We start from the raw sequence: 18,680 nt of genomic DNA, 5'->3' as shown, positions 1-18,680 counted from the left end.
TGGAAGGAATAATGCTGCCAAAAATGACAGCTATTTCAGCCTGCTTGGATTAATGGGTACTTCTTCATCTGATTAATATTTTCATGAAGGATTGTGGTGGCTTGGAGGCTGTTTAATCCTAAAAATTTACAAGAACTATGAAAGGTAACTGAAGCACCTAACTCTCACCTGTCTGACCCTTGTGCATGGAGTGCGGAGCTTTGCTGTGCAGCATGTGTGGTCTCCTTGTGCCAAGACGTGGGTATCTCAGCGTGGTGATCAGCAGCTGCTGCTTGGTGTGCAGGGCTGGCATCTGGGCAGAGCCGGTGAACGCCATGTCCTGAGCCATCCTAGGGATTTTAGTGACCCACACCTGGTCAGCGCATGTCTTGGGCTGCAGGCAGATATCAGCCGTGCCTGGCGGAGCACAGACTAATCCCTGCAACTGTTTTCAAAGGCTTTATGGGTTCGAGGTGGAGATCATGCATTCCCCCTCTCCAAAGCTCCCCCAGAAGCTGGAATATTTGCGTTTTGCATTTAGAGACTGATTTAATATCTTCTTTGGCTTGAGCTGATTCAGATCTATTCAGATCTATTGCTGCAGTGCAGGAACTCCCCTTCTACATGGGTGCTTGGGACAGCCTGTGCTGCATGGAGGCATTGGACAGAGCAAGAGAATGCAGGAAGCAGTCTGAGTATTTGGTACTTTAGCCTAAAATGCAACTGAATAAATATCCTTGGGCAGGGAGGGAGGCAAACCCTGATATTCCCTAGTCATGTTCCTGTATGTTTATGCGTGCCCCCATCTAGAGTTCTCAGACAAGGTGAGAATATTGACTGTAAGAAGTTTTACAGGGCTGTCTGTTATTGTTTCTACCTCATACTGTCAGGTAGAATTTGTTTGTTCTCTGCTTCAAGGCAAAATGAGTGCTTCATGCAGTCCAAATAAAACATACATAGGACAGAATGGCAATAAGTTTCACCTAAATCTTTTCAATGAAGCTGTAATTCTACAAGCTCATAACTATTTTTATAACAAAACAACAACAACATTCACTTCTATGTTCTCCTGTGCAAGAAAGACGAGGACTTAACTGGTGATAGTCCAGCAAAGGGCCAGTAAGGTCATCAAGGGACTGGGGATTCTCTCACATGAGGAAAGGCTGAGTGAGCTGGTACTCCTCAGCATGGAAGCAGTGAATTTACCAATGCTTAGAAATACCTGAGGGGAGGATATGGAGAAGATGGAGCCATGCACTTCTCAGTGGTGAACCATGACAGGGCAAGTGGCAGTCAGCACAACTGAGCTACAGGAGACCCCACTTGAACATAAAAATCTTGCTGGGGGGGGGGTGTTGGAATACTGAAATAGGTTGCTCAGAGAGGTCTTGGAGTCTCATTGTGATGCGATTGTGGTGCCTGCCAACCTCACCTGTTCTGTGACCAAGGATATTGTTTTAAATATGGACATGCCAACTACTGAAAAGCTGACAGATGAAGTTACTATTTATCTTTAACCACATAAAAATCTCTAAAAAATCTTGTCTTACACTGTTACAAGATAAAAATGTTGAGTAATCACAGAACAGCTGAGGCTGGAGATGACCTCTAGAGATCATCTAGTCCAACTCCCTACATTTACCTAGTCTGTGTTTTGTTTGTGAACAAACCAGCTTATGAATTTACTGAAACTTTTGTCTAATAATTTCTGAACAGCCAATGTGAACCTTAATGTAATGCTGAATGTGCTGGAAGAGGCCATTTCTATTTCTAGGGTGTAGGTTCACTGTGTCAGTACTCATCATGGGCACAGCACGTGTGTCTTAGACTGCTTATTTTAATGTTTTATACTGGTCTCACCAGCATGCCTTGTGCCAGTTGGTATGCAGGGAATACAAGGATCCTGTAGGAAAAATAATTCTTAATAATTCTTGTTACAGATTTGTAAGTGGCTAAAGATAAATAGGAACCTAATTATTAAAAGAAAGCTTATCTGTATTTGGCATTTGTGCAATCATTAATGTATTGTGTAAGAGTTTATCTTGCAGCAGTGTTGATTTCCAACATGCAGTCATAAAAGCCTTCCAAACTGCATCTTACTCCATTGCTCCGAATGTGTGGTGTGTCTTGCAGAGCAAGGTGTGCTTTTGCTGTGTGACGTGAAAGTGCCGTATGATTAGCTGCTTTCGCTCAGTAGTCCTGGGTCTTAATCCTTGCTAGAAATGTTGCAAGCAACTGTGCTTAAAATAGTTGAGAGGTTTTTGTTTGCTTCTTCTGTTTTATGGTACTGACTGCCTTGAAGAAATGCTACCTGATGTAAAGCTCAAAGTGCCCCAAATATAGAAGTTTAAATTCCCAAATCCTACTGTAAGCCTTCTCCAGAAGCTGGAAGGACAGATTACTGAAGAACACAGACATCAGAACTATTTTAAGGCATCCAAGTCAATGGAGAGCCTTAGAAAATATATGGGAATATTTCCCCTTCTCTGTAAATCAGCTTATGGAAAGGGAATATTCTGTATTTGGCAACAAGTTCCCTTCCCAACAAGAGAACTGAGGTAGGATGCCCTTTAAAATAGCTAGTTAGCAGCTACTAAAAGAGAAATCCAGCATCCGTCCTTGCCTTCCACTTATTTACTGCAGCAACTTGTACCATCCTCATGGGAGTTGACTGAAAGATATAACCCCTGAAAAATGAGGGAACCTTTTCTAGGTCTGGTGGTCTGGTTAATGGTGCTGAGCTAGCCACCATAGAAGCAGACCAATGGCCATAAGTGCACTTCAGGGAAGGAAACAAGGAGGAACTGCTGAATCCACTATGTATGTGGTGGTATCATCCTGTAACACCACTGATGCTAACTTGTGGAATTGTTTTACTGTAGCTTAGACTCCTCGTTACAAGGAGTTCAGTAGTATTTCTTGCATGTTGTTGTATCTCTATGTGGGAAAACACTTCTAATTGTACTAGCTGGACTTGGATTGGGTGATAATAGCTCCTGGCACTTCTACAATGAGAGCATTTGTTTAATGTGGCTTTCCTCACCAGCTGCTAAGCTGTTGTGGAGTTGAAACTGCCTGTTATTTCTCTAAGTGGCTGCTATGATGCTGCCTTGTCTCCTGCAGTGAAATATAAACTTGTGTGTTGCATATTGCCTAACAGCATAGGTCTTGTGGAGAGAAAAAAGGGAATTCTCATAGTTCTTCACATAAGGTTTTTATTGTAAGGAAAATTAGAGTTGTCTTTGCAAAGTAAAGAGAGAGTTTCCTCCATTCACAGTACTGATAAAGCATGCTCAAGTTTGAGGCTTGTACTTCCCATCTCTTAGTTTTAAAAATCTCTTTTCCTAACCTTTCTTCTGTAAACTAGGAACTTTAGGAAAACGTATTTGAAGGACAGGTTTTCATTTTGCCTGGGGGTTATATTAAGCAGGAAATGATGCAAGTCTGCGTATGGCCTTCCTCTTGCTGACTTTACAGGTTCCATTTCTACTGAGAACCAGATACTATGAAATGTTGAGCAGAACTCCCACAAAACTTCACCTTTATAGCTCAAGAAGAGACGGATGTTATGCAGTGATCTAAACTAATATAGAGAGCATTTTACCCTTTATTCAGCTCTTTCTAAGCTATTAAAGTAAGATTTTTTTCTAACCTTTAAATAAGAAAATGTTTTAACCAACAGTCGGCCTGCTGTACAAAAAGCTCTGTTATCAGGGTGTATACTACAGCATAAAGCCAGTACATTGTTTTAAGCTCCCTTTTTACATATGTCAAGAGCTTCTTACCTGCATATGGGTGAGTTAGCACTAAGGAATGGCTGTGCAGTGCTTGGATCTGTCCTGTAATCCACCTGTTTCCATTATGCAGCTTGCCAGGCTGACTTGTTCTGTTTTGTGCAGAAATAACTATCCAAATACAAATCCTGTACCCTGTTCTTCCAGGTGGTGGAAGGCCTAAGCTTAGCTCTCTTGTGCCTGAGAGAATCTGATATTGCACCTTTCCAGGCTGCAGAATTTTCTGAGATAGTAAGAAGAAACAGAGGTAGAGCTGAAAAGATTGCCAGCTATGATAAAAAATAACTGATGTGCTAGGGAATCTGCCCTGAAATTAGTGTCCCTCATGCATGTGGTAGGAGGAAGTTATCTTACTCCTTTAGCTCACCATCAGGACAAATTTACACTGGAGAAATTTGTTAGAGGCTTTGTTCTTTTCTGGTCAGAAAAATAGCTGGGCAATATACAGGCACACTGTATATTGTCTTGATTTAAAAGTAAACATTCAGTGTTAACATAATGCATGAAACTGCAAATGAAATAATAAACTGCTTAACCCCCCCCCCCCACTATGTTTATTGCAAACTCAAAAATTAGCACAAGTTCCAGCATGGAAGTGCACAATCAAAAGGCAAATACTAATGAAAATCACTAAGGTAATTTGGAAAGGAAGAAGCTATTTTAAAGTTTGGGGTTTTTCTCTCTAGCTATGTATCTGGGACTTCAGAAAAAAATACTCAGTAATTTACATAACACCTGATATTATATGTTTAAAGAAAAATGCAAACTACTGAGAAGGCTACCAAGTTTGATACCCATCAATCTTTATTCATACTGGCCCAATTACTTTTTAAAACACCGTTAAGTAGACACACGCTGCCATCTAGTGAGCATCTCTGACATAACTGCAGTTTGGTTTCTGAGGAGAGAAAAAGGTGTTGCTTGGAGCAAGTAACTTAATACAGTACAAAACATACACAGACTTAAAAATGCTGCACTGAATGCTTTGTCAATTGTATATCATATAATAGAGATACACAGAGCAAAGCTAAAGTATTTTATTAATAATTTATTGTCAGTAAGAAAGACCAGCTAATGGTAATTTCCAGTAAAAACCTTTACAAGACCATTGGATCACAAATATACAGACACTATAAAAACTGTGTCATGGTGGTTTTGGTTCTAAACTGGTATGTAGAGGGTCCTCAACACACTTTCCAAGAAGGGAAAAAATGTTTACAGTTCTAAAATACAGCAACCCATTTAAGACATTTCCATGTAGCTGACCCAGAAAAATATCAGACCTAACCTATGTACAATTGGAATTGTGTGAATATGCTGAGATTTTATAATGAAATGTCAAACCTTAGTTTTTTTGGGGGAATACATACAGTGATGCCCTGATTATAATAAGTCAGGGTGCTAGTTTTTAATGGCACACAAACACCACTACTTTCAGTGGAAAACAAATTCACAAAATATCTACAAAATCTAGTTAAAACTATTAAAATCAAAACTGTACATAACATTTACAAAAAGTAGGAGAAAATTTATTAGAACTATATAAATATGCATCATGCTAACATGGAGAAGTGGTATGTGATTTTTTTAACATAGACAATGCAAGTACAAAAAGCACATTCAGAAATGGCACAGTCAGTGGAAATCTTGGAACAGTCCAATTATAGTAGGTCAGGAAATGGAAACAGGCTGATTTAGTGAAATGAACTGCATGATCCAATGTCACCATGCCAGTTTAACTCACTGAAACAGAAGCATTCACTGTGGCTGGGAAAAAGGAGGGGGGAGGGAAAATAAGATCATGGAAGTTGATTTAGAATTGATAGTTTAATAGTCCAGGCACTTTTGTTGAGTGTGAGCGTCAGACTTCTGTATGTTGCTGGGAATCAAGTGGAGGAATTTTCACATCTTCAAAATGACCGTCATCTCCACTCTCATAGTCACTCATCATGACTTCAGACTCCATTTCACAGCATGCTGACACATCAGAGCATGAAGCTGTGGAAGCATACACAGACATGGACATGTTGTCTACAGTGGGTGCTTCGAAGTCTCTATTGTACCCTAGCGTGTAAGGAGCGTAAGGTTCTCTGTAACTGCCATTGACACCACTGGTTGTGGTCTGAGGTTCTGACATGTCTGCAGGGTAGTGATGGGGAAGATACTGGTTAAGGTTAAACCTCTGCCTGCTTCTTGTAGAGGAACCCAAGCTACCTACGGCTGGCATGTCTCTGGGTGGCTGTATTGACTCAAACTGGTCGCTGTATTCTGGTGGTAATGGTGGAAGCTCATCAGGTGCAGGGAAGTCATCAGGTGGAGGTGGAAAATCACTTTCTATGTCATAACCGCCAGGGTAATAGTCTGTATCGATGGCATTTGGATCCGTATAGAGGGGAGCTGACTCCTCAACCACTTCGTAATTCGGATACTCTTGGATACCTGGCAGCTGAACACTTGGCATCCAGTCTGATGTATCCCAGTGATAACCTGAAAAGTGAACATTTTTTTTAAAAAACAGTATTAGTATCTTGTCTTCAAGTCAGTCCGAACTGAGAAGTCAAAACGTGTATTACGACAATGCAATCACTGTGATTAGGATACTGCTTGTTAATTGGAGAACAGTTTGCCCAGTTCCACAGAAGACATTCAACACAACACAACTTTACATTATGCCATGCATTAGGTATTGCATCATTCACACTTAAACTGGTAAATTTTTTCAGACATCTCACCTAACACAGGAAGAGCTGTAGGTCACCTATGGAATATGCTGTCACAATACATAATGGTATAGAATTGTTCACTAGAGAGCAAATAACCAACAGCCTCCCTGGTGCATCTAGACTCTTAGTCAACTGTTGAGTAATTACAGCTAGGTTGCTAACAGCTGCCTGTTTTTCTTATGAATATATCTAGCATGCATAAGTCTTGCTTTTCCTACATGACAGAAGTAACTGCTAACTGGTAAAGTATCTAGACCATTTTAAATGACTTTACCACTTGGCTGAATTATAATTTGAATTTCACAAAACGCTGTTAGCTCCACAGGAACTCAAAAAACAGTTTCTCTCAGTGCTTCCACACCTCTGATAAAATCCCTTTATCTTTGACTATTAGTAAAGACATTCCACATTCAAATACAAGAACAAAATAGCAAAGTCAAGCTTAATCATGCATGAATGACAACTTGATCCTCTTTTGCATCCTTCCCTTGAATAAGTTTTTATTGCTCTGCTGAAAACTAGATGTAAACCTAATCTCATTAAAAATATACATGTATATATTTTTAACCTAGACACCCAAAAGGAAAATAATACAGAATTGGAATAAAGTGCAAATCTAGTAAAGAGTAATCACTGCAAACAAATGCACAGCAAGCAGCTGGTGGTGAGTCTGTGTTAAAGCCAAGTATTAACAAAAATACTTTGGTGAATATCAATGAACTGCATGCAGAAGTCACCTCTTGAATTGCTGAGGTCAGGAACAGCAAAAGATTCTTTAGTTGGCAGAATGAGAAGAAAAAGGAGAAAACATCTGTCGTTAGGAATAAAATACTAGAACCACTGTAAAGACAAACGTAATGACTGTCCTATGATGCTGCTTTTGCCTGTTTTTAATGTACTGTAGACAAATATGCTTATCTATTTAGCAGTACTAAACTTGGCATTTTTCTCCAAGGTTCCTCCTTTAATAGATTTGTAGAATGGCTACCGCGTCAAAGTAAAGCCTAACTGGGACATTCTTTTGTAGTGGAATAATCTGGAATCCATAGTTTGCTGAAATCCTCATTTCATTCTAATGACTTAGGACTTCTCTTAAAATTGGGTAATGAGATTTGATCAGATTTTATTCTTTCCCTGTTTCCCATTGGTTTTCAATACTAAAAAGTAGAAATCTATAAAAAGTATAAATACTAAAAAAGTATAAATCTTAATAGATGTAGCACTGTGTCTAACCCAAAGAAGGGAACTTATCTTATTTTCTAGCTTCCAAAGACTGTGCACGGGGAGACCTGCCTGCTGCTGTACAGCAATCCCAACAATTTATGTTTAGCACAGAACTGTTCTGTGCTGTCTGACATCTTAAACCTGTATCTTTTCAGGAATTTATATTCCTGGTACAGGTCTGAAAAGAGGGATGACTGCCTATCCTAATTCCAGAATCTTCTAAGAATTGATCCTTTTATCTATTCTCAGAATGGTCTGGGCTTATCACCAGGGTAATGTTCTAACTATTGATCTACTTAGAAGACAACATTCTTTGGTTTTCTAGCGAAATGGTGCAAATCTGAAGTCAACAGACAGACTGTAGCCTTATACTTTTAGAGCACTTTTAACCAAGAAAGGGGGAGATTTGGGTTCTGTACTTTGCTCCTGAGACCATTTAGCATAAAATACAGAAGTAAGCTAGAACCCAATGTACTCATATTTCTAGGTGACACACTGTGGACTGGCACTGTATTTCCTCTTGTACTCAGCACCGTTGATGTGCAGAGAGCTATAACCTTCCCTGAGGAGCGCTGCAGGGAATGCAGGCCTACAACTGTACTGTGATGAGATTGTCTAGCTGTAATTCATGCTTCCAGGATACTTGTTGGACAGAGCCACTTGGGGGGCCTAAAAGAAAAGACCATTTGTCCCAGAGCTTGATCTTGCTGAAAGCTTGAGCAAGGATCTCCGCTGCTCAAACTGGCAGCGTTCTGAGGGTGCTCCAAAGCAGAATTCTTTACCTATGATACTTTGAAAGAAGGAATGCTTGTTAAGACTAGAAATTAGAGAAACAGCTGAGCAGGACATATTAATCTTTGTCCTTTCTGAATAGCCTGCAACGCATAAACGTTTTTATCTTAGTGATACTAAACCAATGAACAGTACTTCTGAGTATCTTGAGGACTACTTCCATCAATTTTAGTTTCTATCCATTAAAATCTCAGAGAAAATCTGAGTAAGTTATTATTTCTCATGTTTTGCTGCCTCTAGTCTTGTAACTCACCCTTTCATAAGTAGTTATACATTACAATTTTCCAGCACTGAGAACTACGCTCTATATATAAACATTAATGATACTCTCATGTGATTAGAAGTTTTTGCATGTCTACTTTATAATGTGTAGACATGCAAATGTAGGCCAGCAGGTCTAGGGAAGTGATTGTGCCCCTGTACTCAGCTCTGGTGAGGCCGCACCTTGAGGACTGTGTTCAGTTTTGGGCCCCTCGCTACAGGAAGGACATGGACGTGCTCGAGAGAGTCCAGAGAAGGGCGACCAAGCTGGTGAGGGGTCTGGAGAACAAGTCTTATGAGGAGCGGCTGAGGGAGCTGGGGTTGTTCAGCCTGGAGAAGAGGAGGCTCAGGGGCGACCTTATCGCTCTCTACAGTTACCTTAAAGGAGGCTGTAAAGAGGTGGGGGTTGGTCTTTTCTCCTATGTGCCTGGTGACAGTACGAGGGGGAATGGGCTAAAGTTGCGACAGGGGAGTTTTAGGTTGGATGTTAGGAAGTACTTCTTTACCGAAAGGGTTATTAAGCATTGGAACGGGCTGCCCAGGGAGGTGGTGGAGTCACCATCCCTGGAGGTCTTTAAAAGACGTTTAGATGTAGAGCTTAGCAATATGGTTTAGTGGAGTACTTAGTGTTAGGTCGGAGGTTGGACTCGATGATCTTGAGGTCTCTTCCAACCTAGAAATCTGTGATACTGTGACATACAAAAAGAGGTTGTACTTCAAATAATAAATCAATCTGTAGCTACTGTAAGCATTTTTATGTTCTTAAAAGGGCTTTGTTTCCAGTAGGACTTAAAATGGACTAGAAGACCTTACTTTTTTAATGAGAAATAAGAAATGTACACTGTGGATGTAATTTCAGAAGTAACGTCTGCAGACTGGTAGTGGTGTGTGTGGGGATATAAAGGAGCGAACTACTTAGATATCCTGAAAGTTCTGGTGATATGCAAGTCCATTGAAACGTTAGTGTTTGTATGGGCTCACTGGCACCTCTATTACTACTATAATTTTGTAAAGTTTGTATTTTCCAGAGTGATCACTTCTTAAATGTTAGCAGAAAAAAAATCCAGTGAAAATTGCTACTTTGCCTCTAACTTCACATACATACCTCTGTGTTTGTGTGTATGTATTTGGAATATACATACACATAAACACACATTTTAGATACTCCAGTAAGAATAAGTAGCAAGCAACTACTTAAATTGTTAGGGATGTGTATGCCTATATACCTCAACTTCACACTAGAAATCAGCATTTTCCGCTAAAGAGACAGACTGACCTAAAGACCAAGGAAGTGGGTATCAGACTACTCATGTTCTGCTCAGCCACTGCCACTAGGGGTGTGGGTGGGAAAAGAAAAGGAACAGGGAGCACTGGTTTTTCATCTACTTCAATGTACATAACTGCCTTTGATGCTGTCTCAATTCTGCTGGAAGCTCTATTGTGAATAGTGTCAGACAACAGTAAGCACCAAGACCTTTGTACACCAATACGTTTTCCAAGAAATCACACACTGAACCTGTCCACAGAGTAGCCACAGCATTCACATGAAAATATAATAAAGTATATTATTTACTAAAGCTTATCAGGAAGTCTAAGTAAAGTTTATAACTCCCAGCTGCTAGGACTATGTTACTAGAGACAAACATGCATTATTCTGCCAAAGCAGTAAATAAATATGAAAACATATATATACCTTCTTTTTCCACCGAGTCAACAACAGCATTGACAAGGTGTATTACAGTCACTACGGAAGCTTGTAAAAGGTATAAAAGGAGCAAATTAAAACAAACCTATAGTTAGCATCACTTTAAACAGCATACAGGTATACAAAAAAATACTGTAAAATTGCAGTTCATTACTATTTTTAAAGCAAGATTATCAGTGGCAAGATTATAGAGATATTCTCTATCTAGAAAGCAATTGCATATAACATCTAAAACACATCTCTGAACCTGACTCTTGTTCTTTATAAACATGGTAAAGTACTTGTTACAATTACTCTTGAAACAAATTCTGCACAAGCACAGAAGTGCTTTAATTGTATTATAATTTCTGGAATATTGCCTCAGTAGAGTGTTTGTATCATACTTCATCTAGATAGCATTTAGAAGGGTCTAGTTTATTGCTTGAGTAGGGTCAATTAAAGAGTAACACATCAGGCTTCCTCTTTTAGGCTGCCAACTGCTATTTTTTTCCCCTCAGTGGAGGGCTAGAATCTTTCACTAAAACGAACTACAATGCTGGAATATAGAAAATTTTACAAAAAACACTGGTGCTGACCTACTTGTGTTTGAACAGTGGTATCATAGTAGGAATGTGAAATTTAGGTTGTGACAATTTGGATTGTTTTTAAATAAGAATGATTAATCTTTTAAATGCCTTCACAATATACTTTCGGAAGGGAGGAGGATATACTTTTAAAGGAGTAGGATGAGGTAATCACATGCAATTTGTTTGCAAGGCTGAGGGATAAAATTTCAAACTAATAAATTCAGAATCTACCTAAAAGGGAGGAAGGAATAATCTCTATGATGCTACAGCTATTTCTCTTAGAACGATGTATTACTGAATTATCAATACATGACAAGAAACCAGTAGGCATGTATGAAATACATGGGATGAAGGGGAGGGGAGAACAACATGTACCGCACAACACTTAATACCACAGGAAGAAAGTTGATATCAATTCTACTGATAAAATGATGAGTACTATAAGCATACCATTTTACTTTCACCAATCATTAACAGATGTTTCTTTACATGCTTTTAAAGAACAAACCACTCTACCTTTGTTGAGAAGTAGAATGTTCTTTATTTCCTAAGCTAAAGGAATTTCAAATTCTTTTTCCCATACAGAGACAAACGCATGAATTGGAATGAAGAGTCATAGCTTAATTCACTAAGATAAGGTGTTTTGAGACCGCTGTGGTTTTGTCCAATCAGTCTGAAATATTTCCGAATACACAGATGCATTCGTATCATCTGTAAAAGCATCTGTCATCACAATGGAAAAATAAACACTTCCAATTAATAACAACAACAAAACCCACAAATAAGTATGCTGAATTTGATGGACTGGAGTTGCAATTAAAATATTTGTATTTTTATAGGGCTTTTTTTCAATGCATGATTTTTTTTAATGAATTCAAGTTTAATCATGGTGAAAGCCAAGTATACTGCTCTACTGTAATAAAATTCCTTTTTGTGCAGCTTCCTTCATTACTAAAGTAATCAAACTTACAAGCAATCCCTTAAACTCTGCTCTCACTCAGAACTGATCTGATCCATATGGGAGCTGAGGTCGCAGCAAGAAAAAGAGAAGGAAACAAATGAAACTGTAACACCAGAAAGCTTTACTGAAAGCTGAACGTCAAAGCTAAAATTATATTTGTGCAGAGGCTATTTTTTAAATTCACTGTATTCTTGTATAAATTGATAACTAATGATTACCTAGAAGAGCTTCTCAAATCTGAGAATGCATTTTTAACACTGTTTAAGACAAGGCTCCAAACACCTTGTGCTGCATGTTCACTGTTAAAATTCTAACAGAATAAAAATATATATATATATTAAGGTAACTAACATGAGGTGTAAGATAGGCAAAACCCTTTAATACCCAAATCTGTTAGTTTTAAAAATAAATATTAATATATATTAAATAGACTATTATTTAATATATATTAGATATGTATAACTCCTACTGATACTGAGAGATTTAGATGCAAAGACAGAACAAATGAATGTAAGTGGTAGCACGACATGATTATAGTATACGTACCATTGTCATCACATGATTCAGATTGGAAGGAGCTGAGAGACTGGACCTCAGACATGCTTTCTCTAGCGCTATATGGATGGGAGCTCTTTTCATCCAGAGGCTTTTTTGAAAGGCAGGGGTCAAGATCTACTACTTTAGCTGAAAGAAAAAAAAAGTCACATGAGACAATTAACAGACTAAAAATTAAGAGTCAATAAAAATCGAGGGTCTCTAAGATCTATGCATTTTAACAAAGCTTTAGTAGTATAAAGCCTGATTAGACTCTCAAACTTGTAAACTCATAATATCTTTTCTACCATAACACAGATGGACTTTGAATTCATAGTAAAACTATACCATAGTCCTTACTCAGAAACTTTATCACTATCTTGAACTGAAAGATAACAAAATAAGAACACTTCTTACTGTCATAGTCAAAATCCCAGCTGGGCTTCTGTATTGAATCGCTGTCTGAAGGAGAGTTGGAGGGAGGTGGAGGTGGCAGGTTTGGTGCTACACTGCAAACAGCTACAGCCTTCCGGTGACCATGTACAGAATCTGGGTTAAAAGTACTAAACTCTGGGTGCTCGGGGATAGCAGACCCCTCAAAAGAATTCCTGTCAAGATTATTCCTGGAGTCACTCGGAATGCTTGGAGTATACGAAATGGGACGAACAGGAACCTGTGGTGGGATGTCAGAATAGATGTTCTTGTTCAATTTTGCATCAAAATAAGGTCTTTGCAAGAAAGCTGTTGTAGCTCCCAGTTGCTTGTCTTCAGGTTCTGGCTGGTGTTTCTTCTTTCTACTGATCACTTTGCGGCAAACAACAAAAATCCCAACTAACAAGAATATTCCCGTGATGAAAACAATAATTCCGATTACTTCAGCTAAGCCAATGTTCCACGGCGTTGAAACATAGTTGTTAAGAACAATGTCTGTGCAGTGTTTCCCTCCAAAGCCACGGCTACAATTGCAGTGATATGAACCGTAAGTATTCTCACAATGGGCACCATTAAGACAGGGGTTTTCTGTGCACTCATCAACATCAGTCAGGCACCTACCAGACACAGAGTAAAGAAACAATGGTTAATTTACAGCAGTAGTCATTGTTGTAGCCTCCTTGCTCTCAACAGTTCTAGATATATTTCATATGTAGTACCATACAGTACCAGGCAATTTGCTATTTTATCAACACTTCAGACTTCAGTCAACTCAAATTGTTAACTGTTAAGTAATATGGATAAAAATTTCGCTATCTGCAGAACACTATACTTACCTTTCTCCACGGAAGCCTGCTTCACACTCACAAACAGGTCCATCCAAACTGTCAATACACTTGCCGCTATTTTTACAAGGATTGTCTTTACAATATGGACCCAGCTGGCACCTGAAAAAGAAAAAAAACAACACTAACAAAAAGAACTATTAACTGTAAGTTCAGTATGTAGTATGGGATTCAAGGCTGCAACATAGGGCTTGGCATTAACCAACACCAGTGGGTTTCAAAGTCTGGGCTTTAAGTAGAAAATAGAGAATGTGCTATAAATGTAACAGTTTTTTTGTTTTGTTTTTGTTTTTTCTTGATTTCTTTTTTGATCCAATGGGTTCATTTGTACAAAAAAGCCCCACCACACAAACATACCTTTGGCCTGTGTATTGTCCTCGGCATTGGCAGATGAAATCATCACTGACTGGGATGCAAGTACCACCATAAAGGCAGGGATTGGAAGCACATGGGTTGACGCTTACATCGCAGTGAGTTCCCATGAACAGAGGAGCACACTTGCAGTAGTAACCTGAAATCAAATACGCTCTTTTTGAAAGGCACATGTGGCTCTACTGGATTCAAGACAAAATCCTCCCTGCCTGCCCTACTCGTTGAAAGAGAGAGAGGATAGGCATAGAAAATATTTTATCAAAAGATGAATGAAAGTCCAACAGTCAAGTTTTTCTTGAGTATTACTCAAGGTTAACTTCCGCTTGTCTCATAGAACTCAAGCTTGTCACAATGTTTTCAGAAATTTTTAAGCTCTAATGTAGGCAGTTAGAGAACAGACCTCAGGTGTTGACACTGAAGAGTAAATCCCAACTTTGCTTCATGAGCTTTGCCTACTTCCTATCCCAAGGAACCGAGCCTAGACCACAGGCAGACACAGCCTTTCTACCTGGCTAACAACCAGCCTTCTACAACTCACTGGAAAAGCAAGAATTATTCACAAAGCTGTTCTGGCTTTCCAGTGCATGGAAGTGGAAAAGTAGTAGAAGAATCCAGCACAGCTTACCTCCATTTGACAGTGCATTGCAGATGCCTCCATTCTGACAGGGGTTGCTTGAACAACCTTCTGTGGTGGTGAGTAAGCACCCAGGAGTCACATCAACAGATTCTTCCAGGTGTGCATAATTTCGTGGCTTGCTGTTTAGGGGAAGCTCTTGTCCATTAAGTACAATAGAGTCCATGCAGCCTCTGAAACCATTGCTAACCTGAGGACTCCTACCGTGTCTTGTACCTTGCTGCCGAATATGACCACCAAAATACACATGATTATCTAGGTTTAGTGTCCTAAGTGTACCAGGAGCAGTACCAGATGCAGTATGCACCCTGTCCAAAACAAGTCGTGCGTAATTTCCATCTACTTCAAGAGATACTGAATGCCACTGACCATCGTTAATTTGAATGCTCTGAACAGAGACAATCCCAGGTCCACTGCCACAATCAAATTTATATTGCAGCCGTCCATGGTGAATCTATGGAAGAAAGACACATCATCAACAAGTGGACCACACAGTCAGAGAATCCCCGCAAAAGGTAGAACTTTAAAATATTGATACCTATAAAAGTTTTTGTTTGCTGGAGAGACAAGGTTATGGTGGTGTTCATAAAGAGCAGTTTACTGACATTGTATTCCAAACATTCACAGTGACTGTGATTCATTTTATAGGATTCTTTTAATTAAAATGCATAGTACATTTTTTTCTCCAGTAAAGAACTCACAGATCATCATCAAAAGATTGCAGCACTTGAAGATGTGCTTTTAATCTTGTGTTTTAAGTGACTAATCTCCCACATAGTTTAAAAACTTCTTCTGTGTGGACTTAAAGAGTATTATGCACAAATAAATTAAAAAAGTGAAAGATCTATTTTAAGTATTAACTTTAAACATTGAAGAAAACAGATTCTTTGTACACATTAAAAGCATTCTGTACAAGTTTGCCACCAGGACCTACAAGAAACTCTACTTTGAAGGCAGTTCTCAACTGTAACAACTCTACCGAGATTATAGTAAAAATAAAAGAGGTTAAGATGTGTACCTCTAAGATACTGTAGTCTGTTCCTCGAGCATACATAACAACTGCATGAGCAGAGTAGGTTCTAAGTCTCATTGTCAGCTTCATTTCCTCTTTGTTCTCATTTTCCATGAGACGGTATTTCACATAGCTGCTCCCACTAAACGTCACAGCAGAGCCAACTGATTCTGAGGAATACAGAAAAGCATGAAATGTGTTAACACCAGACTGGAATCAAATTTACCTTTGGAAAGTAATAATATGGCTTTAGGCAGAGATTTTTAAAGAAAATTTCTCACCAGGACACTGTCCAGCTTTGCTGTCATGGCAAACACAGGTGTATTTTCCTTCCTTTGGATCTCCTAAACATTCTGTACCCTCAGGACATGGGTTTCCTTCACACACACTATTTACTACGGGGCATTTCCCTTCTGTAAAATGAAATACATTCAATGTAGGGAATACATTCATTTAGGGAGAGGAGAAGAGTTGCGTGTTTGAAATAGAAAATGAATGGGTTTTAAATATTTACTTCAGGTGCAATTTCAGCCAGCAATATTAGTTAATGATTTTAAAAAGCAATGATGTTTTCCTAAGAGCGAAAGACAAGTTCATTATTTGTTATAAACCTGTATACCTGTATGTATTTTGATGCATATTCATTTCCCAGTTCAAGCTGTCATTCAGAGCCAAGTTAGGAAGCTCCGTGAGATACTTCTCCAAGCAGAAACCAGGAAATATTTAGGTACTTTGCAAGAACTTTTGTGCATCCAAGACTGAATAGCCATTATTTCAGACAATTTAGAAGAGGCAACAAACAAAGGAACTTCTTTCATAAAATGGAAAATGATGAGGTACCTATAAAAATCCCCTCCCATCAACTTACGTTATATAAAGTCTCGCTACCTTGTTTTAAGAGAAGAATTACTCCTTACCCTGAATAACATTAGGCAAATATTGTAGTGAGGGTTACAGGACATTCTTACTCTTTGCCCTGTAATATTCATTTTACTCAGTGGATTATGGCTGTTCAAAACCAGACAAATCGTTTGAAGGATACTGTTATCTTTTCTGCTTTCCTTACCTTTACAAAGACAAACTGCTGTTCTGTGATGACGGGGAGTGACAAAACTCAGCCTGGCCGTACTGTGGGTTGACATGATGTTCTCATCCACTGTTACTTTTTCTTCACAGAATTTCAAAGGACAGTCTAGGCCTGCACATAGCTTATGGAAAACATCAATTATCCGGACACCTAAAATCTCCTCTAGGTCAGGCACGGAAGAGTTTATCTTGTGGACCAAAATTCTCATTGGGTGCTGAGAGCTGCCAGATTTTTCAATATTCAGGAGGACATCAAGGTTTGAAGGAGGATCAGAAGGCTGCAAACTAACAATCTGGATGTCGTTTCTCCTCACACCCAAGATGTTTCTTAAAGCTCTCTGGAAATTGCGCCAGTAATCTCCAATGAATTCTTCAGGAGCAAGGTTTGCAAAGCGTATTGCAATGCTGTGATTTAGTAAATCTTGTGTGATTTGTCTGATGTGCACAGTAATATCAGCTGCAGTTGTAAATTTTCCATCTGTAACTGTGACATTTAGGAGGTATTGTCCTACATCTAACTTTTTATGTGCTATTAGTTTGCCTCCGGTACTGGAAACGGAGAACAAGGATTCCATTTTGGGGTCCAGGCTATATGTCAAAGTATCATAAACATCTTGATCAGTTGCATGAATTTTTCCAATGACACCACCTGAGTATTCTTCCCCAAAGGCTGTAATAAAGATTTCCAGAGGCAGAATTGCTGGAGAATAAATGCTTTCCTCAATAACTCTAATATCAATGTAAGTCAGAGATGACAACGGTGGCTTTCCATTATCTGTGACCTAGTGGAAGATGAGGACAGAATTCAATTTTTGCTTTATCTCATCAAATTCTACTGTAGATATTGTGCTCTATGCAGTAGTGTTGTATTTATCTATAAAAAAGAAAACTAAAATGTTCCTACAGGAAAATGCTTTACAAAAAATTCATAAATGCACATTTATGAAAAGTTAATTTTGAAAATTCAGAAAACTCATATTAAGTGCACACACACAAACATGTTTTCACTTCTAAGATTAAAAGGATACAGTACTATTAATACCTGGAAACGCAAGGAAGCCTACTAGCACTTATGGCAAATACAGAGGAAATGCACAATAGCTGATTTCAGACAGCAGATGGTGCTTGAAGCTTTTTTATTTCAAGCATGGAAAAAAAATTACAAATTCAAAATGACTCATGGACTATGCATTTAAAACATGCTTCACCAGAGTTATTAGGAGATGGTCTTGAAGACAATCTGCAGTATACCAAAGAATACTGCAAAATTAAAACAGTGTATGTACAAAGTTATAATTAATTATGCTCTCTTTGATGATTGGCAATCAGGGAGAGGAAAAAAGCAGCCTGTAATGGTATTTGCTTCAGACAAATAAAGTAATTAATAAAATCAGCCTAATTCAATTTTAAAGCCTTTTTAAACATCATGTCTCCTGCCTTCCACCTTTTTTTTTTTTTTGACAAAAACATTCATCGTTGCTGGATGAAGAGAGAACAAAAAAACTGAGAAGAGTGAGAAAACAGCATTCCCCTGGGTTTTCTTTCTCTCTTGCTGTTTCTCAGTTCTTGTTTCGCTTCTAGCTGCTTCTAGCTTTTTCCCAGAGCTGTTTCCCAGTTTGAAAGTGAGATTACAGAAACAGGCAAAGAAGAACTGGATCAGATGTGAAAGAACTGAGGGAAAACATACTGCACTGTTCAAAAGATTTTACAGTAATTTTACGATGACTACAGGTAGGTGGTACACATTGCAGATCTACGCA

At 38.7% G+C, this 18,680-nt stretch overlaps 1 protein-coding gene and 1 long non-coding RNA gene across 13 annotated transcripts in view; one reads left to right on the top strand and one right to left on the bottom strand.

Annotated features, from left to right (window-relative positions):
* LOC308194868 overlaps positions 1-17,146 on the top strand; it is a 126,085-nt gene extending 108,939 nt beyond the window's left edge. For all 5 annotated transcript variants that reach the window (XR_013950949.1, XR_013950950.1, XR_013950951.1 and 2 more), the window contains one exon: positions 17,011-17,146. This is a non-coding gene — a long non-coding RNA (uncharacterized lncRNA). The remainder of the gene's footprint in view (positions 1-17,010) is intronic.
* Positions 4,809-18,680, bottom strand: part of FAT1 (FAT atypical cadherin 1) — a 109,310-nt gene continuing 95,438 nt past the window's right edge. For 4 of the 8 annotated variants that reach the window (XM_080590125.1, XM_080590124.1, XM_080590129.1 and 1 more), the window contains 11 exons: positions 16,901-17,702; positions 16,116-16,247; positions 15,841-16,004; positions 14,814-15,276; positions 14,174-14,327; positions 13,808-13,918; positions 12,957-13,588; positions 12,552-12,689; positions 10,467-10,526; positions 7,234-7,269; positions 4,809-6,260 (listed from right to left, as the gene is read on the bottom strand). In XM_080590125.1, coding sequence (XP_080446251.1) covers positions 5,635-6,260; positions 7,234-7,269; positions 10,467-10,526; positions 12,552-12,689; positions 12,957-13,588; positions 13,808-13,918; positions 14,174-14,327; positions 14,814-15,276; positions 15,841-16,004; positions 16,116-16,247; positions 16,901-17,702 — 3,318 coding nt within the window. In that variant the 3' untranslated portion in view covers positions 4,809-5,634. Of the gene's footprint in view, positions 6,261-7,233; positions 7,270-10,466; positions 10,527-12,014; positions 12,069-12,551; positions 12,690-12,956; positions 13,589-13,807; positions 13,919-14,173; positions 14,328-14,813; positions 15,277-15,840; positions 16,005-16,115; positions 16,248-16,900; positions 17,703-18,680 lie in introns of those variants that run through there. The other 4 variants (XM_080590130.1, XM_080590128.1, XM_080590126.1 and 1 more) reach the window with 3 other exon arrangements.

This window comes from Anser brachyrhynchus (genome assembly GCF_964034855.1).
Source record: "Anser brachyrhynchus genome assembly, chromosome: 4".
In the NCBI taxonomy this organism is placed as follows: domain Eukaryota; kingdom Metazoa; phylum Chordata; class Aves; order Anseriformes; family Anatidae; genus Anser; species Anser brachyrhynchus.
The sequence above is the reverse complement of the archived record's forward strand: the minus strand, read 5'-3'. Positions and strand labels throughout refer to the sequence as shown.